The sequence below is a fragment of the Microcaecilia unicolor genome, chromosome 8 (assembly GCF_901765095.1).
Source record: "Microcaecilia unicolor chromosome 8, aMicUni1.1, whole genome shotgun sequence".
In the NCBI taxonomy this organism is placed as follows: Eukaryota; Metazoa; Chordata; class Amphibia; order Gymnophiona; family Siphonopidae; genus Microcaecilia; species Microcaecilia unicolor.
Window position 1 is genome coordinate 152,737,962 of NC_044038.1, and position 12,446 is coordinate 152,750,407.

Sequence of the window (12,446 nt, forward strand, 5' to 3'; positions counted from 1 at the left end):
TATATACATGAACCCGTGAAAAGTGCTGGCATTCAGTACAATCATGCTCGTAGCAGTGTGTTAATGCGGGTGCCCAGTTATAGAATTGCCCTTCAATCTCTGCGTTGCTGGGAGCAGCCTCAGCTCTTAGTCAGTTCCATTACCAGTGCTTACTCCTTGAAAATACTAGAAATTTGATCACGAGATTTTGTCCCTATCTATGTACCAGAGGAGGATGGCCAGAAGAATGATCATCTGATTATAGCCCCTCCCTCTTTCCATTCTAAGCTCCACCCACCATGACCTTTGTGTACAACAAGCCATACCTGAGACCTCTTCCACCAGCTTGTTATCCTTATACCAGAGGATGCTGGGGCTGGGGAGTACCATCTGCCTCACACTCATCTCCATGGAGTCGCTAACATTTACCAACTTATTGGTCAGGTCGTGAAGCAAGTGTGGTGCCTCTTGAGCTGCAAAGAAAGAGCAATGGACAAAGGTAATCAAATGAGAGAACAAACGGTGATATGTGCAAGAGTTCTTTATAGCATATCAGTTCAAATCCCGCTACTGCTCCTTGTGATCTTGGGCAAGTCACTTAACCCTCCATTGCCTCAGGTACAAACCAAGATTGTGAGCCCTCCTGGGACAGAGAAATATCCAGTGTACCTGAATGTAACTCCCCTTGAGCTACTACTGAAAAAGGTGTGAGCAAAATCTAAATAAATAAATAAATAATAATAAATAAATATCCTATTCTGAGGTTGTGAACTGGATGAAATCTATGTAGCCTATACTTCTATATAAAGAAGTCATTTTCTACAGGTTGTCTAACTTGGTTCTAGGATGTTATGCACTAAACACAAATTTTATATCAGCAATTGCATGTGCAATTTGCCATTATAGCACACTAGCATAGGTTCGCAGTTATGCGCTTGAATTTTCAGAGCAAGCACTTACACTACTACTTATCATTTCTAAAGTGCTACTAGACGTACGCAGCGCTGTACACTTGAACATGAACGAGACAGTCCCTGCTCGACAGAGCTTACAATCTAATTAGGACAGACAAACAGGACAAACAAAAGATAAGGGAATATTAAGGTGAGGATGATAAATAAGGGTTCTGAACAAGTGAATAAGGGTTTAGGAGTTTAAAAGCAGCATCAAAAAGGTGGGCTTTTAGCTTAGATCTGAAGACGGCCAGAGATGGAGCTTGATGTACCAGTTCAGGAAGTCTATTCCAGGCATATGGTGCAACAGATAAAAGGAACGGAGTCTGGATGGTAGCGGTGGAGGAGCAGGGTGCAGATAAGAGAGATTTACCCAGTGAACGGAGGTTCCCGGGGAGGAATGTAGGGAGAGATGAGAGTGGAAAGGTACTGAGGAGCTGAAGAGTGAATGCACTTATAGGTCAATAACAGGAGTTTGAACTGTATGCGGAAACGGATAGGAAGCCGGGTGAAGTGGACTTGAGGAGAGGGCTTATATGAGCATAACGACCAATGGCGGATATTAGTTGGCAGCAGAATTTTGAACAGATTGAAGATAATGGTAGATAAATGGTAGATAAATGGTAGGTGCAAACACTAGATAAATGGTAGGTGTAAACACTCATGCTTAACTGTTGACAGTTAGGTGTGTAACTGCTAGTATTCTATAATTTCATATGTGTAAGGGCTGGGCACCGCCCTAAGCCATCATGCCCCTCCAGGACCTTGCAGTTCTGCACTGCAGATTTTGTACACACACTAAAACGGCAATCAGATGGCTAACCAGCACTGAATACGTCCGGATAGTAGCTTAAAGAAAGCTGGTTGTATCGCACGATATAACTGGCTATTCGCCGATTTTTAAGGCAGACCGTCCAAGTTTGCTGGCCATATCTGGCCACCACAATAGGTAGAATAACTTTCGCGGGTCTGACTTTAACCTTCCAGCGCTGAATATGAGCTTGACCGGGTAAAGTTGGATCAGCCAAGTTAAACCGGATATTCTTTGTCAGTCACTAGAAACGACCCGGCAATGAGTATCCGGGTTTAGAGCAGACCACGGGAGACAGTCCGGCTATGTCCTGTGGTCTGAATATCTGGCAGATAGTTTATAGAATACCAACTAAGGACAGTTACATGCGTAACTGCTAATTAGTGCCAATTAATACCAATTAGCAGCTAATTGATCAATTATGTTATGCGTTGTAAATGCCAGCATTCTATTACTTGGGCATGTAAGTTTATAGAATCGGGGGAAAGGGGGTAATTTTATAATGGGGTGCTTATACACATTTCCAAAAAATGTATCTGTTTTATGCCGATCTTAGGAAGGCAACGTAGACATGTTTGTGCCTTTAAAAAATAGGCACCCAGAACTATCCTCAGTCGCATAGAAAGGCTCTGAGGCAGGTGCAATCATGTACGTTTTGGGAGTGGAAAATGATTTCAATGCAAGTGTACTAAAATCCTGGTTGGAGGTAAGGGAGAAGAGAGAAAAGGACTAGAATTCAGAGTGCAAAGGTAGAGGGGGGAGTTAAAAAGAGGGAATCAGAGTGGAAGAGGGGTTGCAAGGGAAGGATGACAATATGCTTGTTTGTTCTGGTCACTAAAATGCTTAGCCACAGCTCTGTTTGTGCTGTAAAAGGATCTAAACTTTATACAGAAATGAAGAAAAGTCTGGTACACATGGGTGCATGTGATGAATCTGTTACACAGTAACAGGCTAACAAAACTATTTATCGAATTTGTCAAAGTTGGTTCAAGAAAATCAGGTTCGATTCCCGCTGCTGCCTGATGGTAAGCAGTGGGTTGAGATCCTGGGGAACCCGGTTCAATTCCCTCCACAGCTCTGTGTGACGCTGGGCAAGTCACTTAACCCTCCGTTGTCCCAGGTACAACAGTAGTACAATGCACTACTCAGATTATGAGCCCACTTGGGACAGTCCCAGTATCTGTAAAATGAAATTGTAAACCACTTAGGTCTATAAGACATAAGGTATATAATCGGTATATAAATAATTAAATGAATGCAATGAATGAATGAATGAAGGAAGGAAAAGGCTTTGGCTGTCCGGGACAGCATCCTCTAACCTGTGTACATCTAGTAGCACAATAGAAATGATGAACAGCGGTAGCATTAGCAGTAATTTAACTAAGACAGCTCGGTACCAAGCATGATCAAAATTAGACATGTGCAACTCTTCCATGGCAAATTATCCTTCAGTGGTTCTCTGTGGTGTCTTCTCCAGAGAAACAATGGCAAGGGATGAATTGTGGATCATCCACTAACAATCCCACAGAATCCCTGGAGAAGCACTGCAATGGAGATACCAGCTTTTCCAGTCTAAGCTTTGCTGTACCCTTCCACGTGAGAATGTTGAAGAGACTGATAAAGCTATCACCTCTTCCACTCTCTGTGCTCTTACAATATTTCCTGCTGTTCTCCTCACCTCCTGCCCACCTCACCTTGCACGGCAATGAACTTCTTGTGGCAGTACTTCTCTCTGGTCTTCCGATTCTGCACTTCACACACATAGTGTCCCTCCTCCTTCAGCGATATGTTGGCAATGGTCAGCACCAGGGCAGCATTGTTGGAACCTGGCTCAAAGTGCAGTTGGCCCTCCATTCTGGTTGCGTACTGGTGTGCGTTCTTGCAATCTAGTACCAAGGGTTTCCTTCCTCGTCGTGTAGTTTGTCCACCTCCAGTCGGTACCACTGGAGGCTCTCGTAGGTATAGTTGTCAGCGTTACAGCTCAGACTGACATTCTGCCCCTCGACTGGCTCTTCTGATGGTTGTGGTTCAATGTGGAACCCATCAGGGATGGCTGTCAAGAGGGAAGGAATGAGGTAAACATGGCTTCAGTATGGGCTCTGGCAGAGGTACAAGGGACTGGTAGGATGGCATGGGGGAATTTGCACACTACCTGGGGATAATTCTATAAAGTGGGTGCTAACATTTTCCAATTATGCACATAACACCCTGGATTCTATATAGTGGACTTAGGTTTAGGCGCTGAAATCGGTGTGGATTCTATAACACCGCTCGTAACTTAATTGGCTTAACAAACTAATGAGCATTGATATTAGCACTTAACAAGCAATAATGAGCACTAAGTAGCACTGATTAAAATTTAGGTGCAGAACTCGCTAAGTGTACTCTGTAAAGAAACTTTTAAAGCGCGTTTCATGGGCAATCTGAAATTTAGGTGCCTAGTTATAGAATATGGCCCACTGCACCTAAATCTATGCACCGGGATTTACGTCATGTTTTAGTTGGTGTAAATGGATACACCTAGATTTAGGTGCTGAAATATCAACTAAGTATATTCTATAATCGGTGCCTAAATCTACGTGCAGATTATAGAATACACTTAGTCAGCACTGATTTTAGCACCAATTTTTTTAGGTGCCATATATAGAATCTCCTCCAATGTGCCAATTATGTGCATATACATGTAAATGCCCAAACTCTACCTAAGTGCTATTCTGTAACTACATGCATATGTTACACGGTGCATATTTGATAGCTAGGCGGAGAATGGGTGAGACTCGCACTTGGGCATGTCATTTATAGAATATACTATATGTTACACCCATATCTCTGACATTTAGGTGCGAGCATTTATGCCAGACTAGTGTTGGGGGTCAGCAGGCGTTGTTTTGAACCCAGAATAGATGGGGCAAGACTACTTTTGCCCCATCCCACTAGACCACTAGGGTAAAACCCCTGGGTAAGTCCTGGGGGATCTTGGGGAGGGATCAGGTGGGTGGGAGGAGCATCAGAGAGTTTCACAGATGGGCGGGGGGGGGGGGGGGGGGAAATGAATGGGATATGCTGAAATGAAGGGGGATCAGAATATGGGGGATCAGAATCAGGGGGGACTGGAACTAGGGGGGTTAGTTTGGAGGGAGGGATCAGAATCAGGGGAACAGATTGGGAAGGGCAACTAAGAATCAGCACAAAACACCCATGGGAACTCTTTTATCACAGCAAACTTTCAAGACTCCAACTTGCAGGTTATAATCTTACTTACATAAAAATACAGGAGATCTTGAAAATGAAGAACTTGTTTTTGTGTTAGTAAATAGAAGCAAAATACTACTGATTGTGGCCTGCATTTGCTTTGAGGGAACACCAGGGGGCGGCGCTGCCCCAGCTACATTGGACATTTGTGAACTGAAGCGCACTGTCAGAAATACAAAGTGAAAGAAAATAAACAGTGGCTATAGGTTAATGAGAGCTACAGATACTCATAGGATCTGGCCCACACTGCCCTTTCAATGTCCTAGGCAGCACAGATATATAAGTGTCATGTGTGAAGCTCATTAAATACAGATGCTGAGGTATGCACAGACTTCCAGTGTACAGAGGTGGGAAAACATTGAACCTGCCATAGGATCATACAGAGTGGTGGATCCCCTACCCTGACCATACTCACTAGTCACATAGAAGTAGATGAGCCGCTCATCCTGACCCGCTTTGTTGAAGGCCGAACACTTGTACATGACTGAGACATTGGCTTGTGGGATCACCAGCTTACTGACAGTCTGTGAGAGGAAGGCAATATCAGGAAAACTAAGATAAAGAGACAATGGAACAAAGACTCCATCCAAAGATTCACAACATTCTAATTCCAGAATCTGTGAGAGAAAAAGAAATAGAAAAGTAGAGGAGGCAGACAGACACTCATCCACCCCAAACCAAGGTGAAGCAATACTGGATAAGGAGAGAAGACAAAAGCATTCCGCTCCATCCAATTTTTTTTCTAGTCTTTTGTCAGTGAAAGGACTAGGAGTCAAATACAGGCCTCATGCCATCCTATTTACTCTGGGTTTAAAATCAAGGATCCTATGAGCGCTATCCAGGGGCAATAGACAAGTGGCAAAACAGCTTTTGATAGGAGGAGGTAATTTTGCTGGCTGGTGGGTGGGAAGAGTGGAATCTGGTTACTGTGGTGTAATAAGCCAGAAGGGGTAAGGGGTTATAGATGTCATATACTGCCTTTTTGTGGTACAATCAAAGTGGTTTACATTTATCATATACAGGTACTTTCTCTGTCCCCAAAAGTGGCATAGCCATGGGTGGACACAGGTCCACCCAGTTTGGACTCAGGCCCACCCAACAGAGTAATGATGTGGCTGGTGGCGATCCCCAAGCCCTGCCAGCTGAAGACTCCTGACATCTCTCCCTCCAGGAGATTGGGGGGGGGGGGGCACTTAACTCCACCCGACCCCCCCCCCCCAGTACCTTTAAATCCTTTAGTTTTTCACCAGCTGTGATCAACAACAAGTACCCCCTACTCGTGCCATCCCGAGTCTCCCCTCTGATGAAACTTCTTGTTCGTGGGACTAGGAAGTTGCGACAGAGATAAGGCTCAGAGCTGGCGCAAGCAAGGGAATGAGTTGCTGCTTACTGCTGGCAAAGACCTAAAGGATTTAAAGGTACCAGGGGAGTTAGGTGACCCCCCCCCCCCGATCACTTGGAGTGTGTGTGTGTGTTGTCGTGGCCACCCAGTTTTGCCTCAGGCCTGCCCAAAATTGGCTACACCCCTGTCCCTAGTGGTTTCACAATCTAAGCTTTGCACCGGGAGCAATGGAGGACTTATGGGCAAATGATCAAAAGCCCCGCGCTGTTCCAAACAGCGCTCTAAAATAGCGCTGGAACAGCACGGGGCGCAATTAGACCTATGATCAAAGATAATGCATGCAAATTTAAGCAGCACAATTATCTCTGATTATGGGGTAGAAGTGCGGGAGAATTGTGCCTGAGCATGCGCTCAGCACAATCCTCTCACACGTTGTTTGACAGGTCTGGGCTGGAGACCAATAAAAGAGAAGGACGTCCATCTTTAAATCGGAAGATGGATGGCCTCAATTGCCCTGTTGCAGGGACGGCCAAATTTCAAGGGGGTGTCAGAGGTATAGCGACGGGCAGTTGAGGACGTCCAAAATTTGGACGTTTCTGCAATGGGCAGCTAAGGACATCCAAAATTTTGGACGTCTTTAACTGCCCATCGCCAAAATTTTGGACGTTCTCAACTGCCCTCGCTGGCAGGTTTGCTGTAGGGGGGAATTGGTGCCTGCCAGCATGCAAATGCATGCTGGACAGGGCTCACCATTCCTCCCCAATGATCTACAAACCCTAACGCCAGCTCGGAGCTGGCATAGGGTTTGTCGCAGCCAGCGACCCAATCTTTGGCGCGCTGGACACTGATCATTGGGGATGAATGCGTTAAGCGCTTATTAGCATCCATCTGCAGGCTACTTGCACTAAGAGCCCTGTTTAGCATGCATTTGCATGCTACTTATGCTAAGAGCCCTTGAGCGCGTTGTTTCACGCGCTCGAGGGCTCTGATCATGGGGCGGTAGCAAACGCCGGTGCTACTATGGCGCTAACAGCCTCTAGCGCCGGCGTTTGCTTTTGATCATCTGCCCGTTAGTGACTTGCCCAGGGCCAAGAGGTGCCACAGTGGGAACTGAACCCAGTTTCCCAGGTACTCAGCCCACTGCACTAATCATTAGGCTACTTAAGGGATATCCACACACTCTGTAAAATAGAAGTCCTGAAAACTCTGTGGAAGATAAGCTTTTATATTTGTAGTCACCTTTTAGAGCATAATTTAACCTGTGGAAATGACCTTTTACAAAATTGCTTGACCTATGTGTGGGTGAATTTTAGAAACTGGCAGCACCATTTATGCACACATTACATGTGGAAATGGTAAGAATACTAACATATATGTGTACTTTCGCATTAGGGTGCCAACGTGTTGCCTAAGTGCTATTATACAAATGATTCACCCAATTAGAGCTTTGTTTGACAAAACGTCTCTCAATATCCTTTCATCTGCTTTAATTCTTAGTTGCCTGGATTATTACAATGCTCTCTTCCAGAGACTTAATTAACAAGATATTAGGCATCTTCAAATTCTTCAAAATACTGCTATTAAACTAATTATGGCATTGAGAAAGTTTGATCATGTTACCCCGCTTTTTAGAGCTGAACACTGGCTGCCAGCGGCTTACCATATCCCATTCAAAATATTAGTGGGATCCCATAAGATTCTTTATACTGGAGAGCCATCAATCTTAGCACCTTAAACAAAACCTTCTACCTCAGGTCATGCTCTCAGACCTAACCAGCATAATTTGTTGCTAATTTCCACCTTTCAAGTCATTCATTAGGCTGCTATTCAGCAGGCAATGTTTTCAATAATAGCTTCCACACTTTGCAATGCTTTGCTAAACAATTTACAGCTGGTGATATCTTTCCAGAGGTTTAAAGTAGGACTATTTATTTACTGGGGCCTTTTCCTCTTAGTAGCTGCCTTACTGTTGCTGGCTGTGGAGTGGAGCCTGTGATGCAATAGGATAGGGATGTTGGTTTTGACTTTTTTATTTTCTCTTAACTTACATCGCAGATATTTACAAGAAGGGTCATACCAGGGGCGTAGCCAGACCTCATGGTGGGAGGGAGCCAGAGCCTGAAGTTGGGGGCACATTTTGAGTACCGCCCCGCCGCCCCCCCCCCCCCCACTGCCTCACTTCCTTGCCGCTTCCCCTCACAAACAAATACCTTTGCTGGCGGGGTCCCCAACCCCTGCCAGCCGAAGCCTTCTTCAGCAACGGTCTCCGGCGCAGCTGCGTTCGCTGCCCTGCTCTTCTTTCTTCTTGCTCCTCCTGTGCACGCAGACGCCCCTTCTCAGTTTCATGTAAAGGAGTGTCAACGTGCACTGGAGGAGCAATAATAAAGAAGAGCAGGGCAGCAAACACGGCTGTGCTGGAGACCGGCGCTGAAGAAGGCTTCGGCTGGTGGGGGTTGGGGACCCCCGCCAGCCAAACCAGGGGCCCAGGCAAAATTTGCAGGGGCCCAGGCCCCCGTGGCCTCCCGTAGCTATGCCCCTGGGTCACACACAGGGCGGAGCATGGGTGGGACATAGGCAGGGCTTCCACTTACGCTCGTACTTACAGATTACTGTAAGTTCAGACTAGAGAGATGCCCGAGGACAGAAATCTAACCTGTCCCCGTGGAAATCTAACCCATGTCCGCCTGTCCCCACCACAAGTAATCTACTCCATCCCAGCTCCTAGCCCGTCTAGCTCTTGTCGTGCCACAGTCACCTTGACCTTCCCCCCCCCCCCACCATGAAAGTCAGATTCTATAAGCAGTAAAAATACTAGTAAATGTAACATAAATCATTTTCTTCCTGCTAAGAGAGCAGATGTACACATCAGCACAGGACCCAAAGCAGCCCAAATTCCAAAACAAGTGGAGTCAGAAACAACACAGTTTATACCTAATTGTTCAACCACCCCTAGAATTCACCTTTGGGTTTAAAAAGCAAAACCATGTGCATATAAGGACTGGATAAATTAATTAATTAAAACAAAGTTTAAAGCAAATGCCCTTAATATGTAATACTTGGTAGTAATAATGAAATAGTGATGGAATATTCACAAAGCAAGCAGCCTGAGGCAACAGATTTATTTTCTATTGAACATAATTAACTTTGTTTGAACTTGGCGGCTAATAGTGTGCTGAACTGGACAATGTTAGCACATTTAGACTGACACTGGACAAAAGTTCTGCATGAAGGATGCCCTTCCCTAAGTATTCAATACCACTCTGTGAAAACGTAGTAATAAAAAAGGCAAGTGCATTTTTATAATATACCACTGCAATCCACATAACAAAATGAGCAAGTTCCCACATGCCATCTTTTTCTTTTGGTGTCGGCACAGAAAAAAAAAAGATTTTAAATGCTCCCAGATTTCAACCTAATTCATGTTTAATGTGGGATATAAATGTCATAAATAAGAAAATAGATAGATAGAAACTCTGAATGTTGAGCACCTGATTCTCATAACATGAGGTCTGTTTTAGTGGCCCTTTACCAGGAGAAAAAAAAAATCTCTGCACGAATATAACAGTGCTAGGGGGTCCCTATAACCAGCCCCTCCAAATGACACACTGATTACAATTTATAACAAATTACTACTCTACCTATGAAAAGTTATTCTGTTATTATACGTCCTCTGTGTACATTCATATGCTGCACAAGCCAGCATGTTTGAAAATATAAGTGAGATTAAATAAAAATGCCACCAACAATAAAGAAATACAACATGGATGCAGCAGCTCATAGGTTTGCTTGCTTAGTTTTGAGTGTACAGTGATGATGGCTGTGCGAGGAAGGGGAAACAGAGATTCACCTAACTGGCTTCAACTTTTTATCATCTTGACTCCATCCGTCCACCTCCCCTCTGGCCTTGGGTGCCCTCCGGCACATACCCGATGGCACCCTGGTGATCTAGTAGCTTCTTTAGGGCAGAAAAGATCCCCACTCTTTCCTGCCCACTGCCGCTGGTCCTCTTGCTGTCTCCACTTTTTTAAAATGGCTGCCAAGACATCTAGGGGTGGCCTCGCAAGCAGTGGCGTAGCTAAGGGTGGGCCTGGGTGGGCACATCCAGTCAGCAGCCCATGAGGCCTCTCTACTCTCTTTCCCTCTTCTCCACTCGTGGCCTGGCATCTGCCCATCTCTCTCTAGAACCCCCCCTCCAGGTCTACCTCAGAGCTACTGCCGGCAGCAATTCCTATAGGCATCCCGTGCCAGCCCTGCAGGCATCTCTCTGTCATGTCCTGCCCTCAATGATGTCACTTCTTGTTTCTTTGCTGGGGATGTGGTAGAAGAAGCCTGCAGAGCTGGCGTAGGTTGCCTGTAGGAATTGCGATGGGCAACAGCTCTGAGGTAGAACCAGGGGAGGAGTTTCAGAGAGAAATTGGCAGACGCTGGGTCATAAAAAAAACACTATATTATATGTATGTACAGGGGTAAGGGTAGGGGGTGGGAAGGGCCCACCCAGGTTAACTCTGGGCCCACCCAAAATTGCAGGGCTGCCTACGCCCCTGCTCGCAAGACTTCTGCTGAGTAACCCTCTGTAGAAATATTAAACAAATATTTTCTCTAGCAGCAGAAATGGGGTGCACTGGGGGGGGGGGGGTAGAACGTTGGGCTGGCGGTAGTTCTGGGTTGGTGCGCGGCAAGCCCATTGCCGCGTGACAACCCTTTAGTAAAAGGGCCCCTAAGAGAGGAGAAATACTGAGAAGCTGCATAATGAGTACACTCGTAAGTCAGTAAGAAAAGTTGTCACTGCACCCTTAATAAATAAAGGTGAATTCTGTTCCTTCAATTTGTATATCTTTGACATCATGCTATGGCTGTGAACAAGTGTTATCTAAACCTTCAGCTTTCTTTTGTATGATGTTTATTACTGGTTTGGCAAAAAAATTGTGTGCTCAGGCTGTGATAGCTGGTAAACCTGGGAAGATTTCTGCTTTCTATAAAAGGATTAAACGTTTAGCGATTCACATTTGGAGTGAATCTACCAGTTTCTTTTTTAGCTGAAATATGTTTTTAGATGTTGAAATGATCTGGATTGTGGCATATTGGATTTAAATAAACATAGGCTTTTTTTCTGAAAGCAACAATTGGATCCCTGGAATAAACGGCTCTCTACTCTCTGTCTGTGCTCAGGACAAGTTCCCTGGTGGGCCTCTGGAACAAGATGAGCCCTTAGTTGTTTGGAGGCGTGTGTAAAAAACAGGAAGTGACTTTGGAGGTGCATATGAAAACAGGAAGGGACTTTCGGAAACTGAGACTTCTGTTTTCAGGGGCGGCTGGGCTGCAAAGCTCACCAGTGAAACCAAAATATGAAAAATATTTTTTTTTTACAAAAAGTAAGAGCTTCCAATGATTGTTAAGAACTGCTTGCATGCCCCTTTCCTTTTTTTGGTTTTTATATTCAGTTACCTTTGCTGCTATGTCATCTAGAAACGCTCACCATGTGGCAAGTCTACAGTCTGTACCATCATGTCAATGGCTCACATCTCCAGACTGATAAAGTAGAGCAAACAATTACCTACAACTGCCAAATTGCCCAGTTCCAGGAAGGAGGTTTTAGCCAGTCCTGGATCTCTGACTTCCACATCCTGTTGCATCATGGGACTGACAGCACTCATTTCAATGGGGTACAATCAGGGACAACAAATCCAACACTGTTCAAAACCAGGAGTGACAAAAGGTCTCCCTTCTGGAACAAGATAACTTGTTAGCTCTGAATTACCCAACCAATGTGGATAATTCTGCCCCAGGACTGGGCATGTGCAAACTCAAATGAGGCACATCTGCAGAATCACCTCCCTGTTTCAGCCAAGATTTACATGAACTATGTAAGCGAATAATCAAATTGAATAAACTAAACAAAATACTGGACGGAAAGGGAGTCTCCAAAACGTTCATTTAACACCCTTCAAAATCTTATTAGCCTTCAGTCTCTCTTTGCTTCAAGCTTTTATCCCCTTTTTTAAAATTAATTTGATACTCTCAACACTCTTGTCCCATAAGAGGAAATTAGTCATAGCACAGAATTCATATTTCTGACATTAAAAGCTGCCAGGGAGTGGGGGGAAAAAGT

General features: G+C 44.9%; 1 protein-coding gene across 1 annotated transcript in view; it reads right to left on the reverse strand.

Moving 5' to 3' along the window:
• Nucleotides 1–12,446, reverse strand: part of FLT4 (fms related tyrosine kinase 4) — a 241,440-nt gene that overhangs the window by 61,135 nt on the left and 167,859 nt on the right. The window contains 4 exon segments of the mRNA XM_030212922.1: nt 306–452; nt 3,438–3,638; nt 3,641–3,796; nt 5,411–5,519. Of these exon segments, the coding sequence (XP_030068782.1) occupies nt 306–452; nt 3,438–3,638; nt 3,641–3,796; nt 5,411–5,519 (613 nt within the window).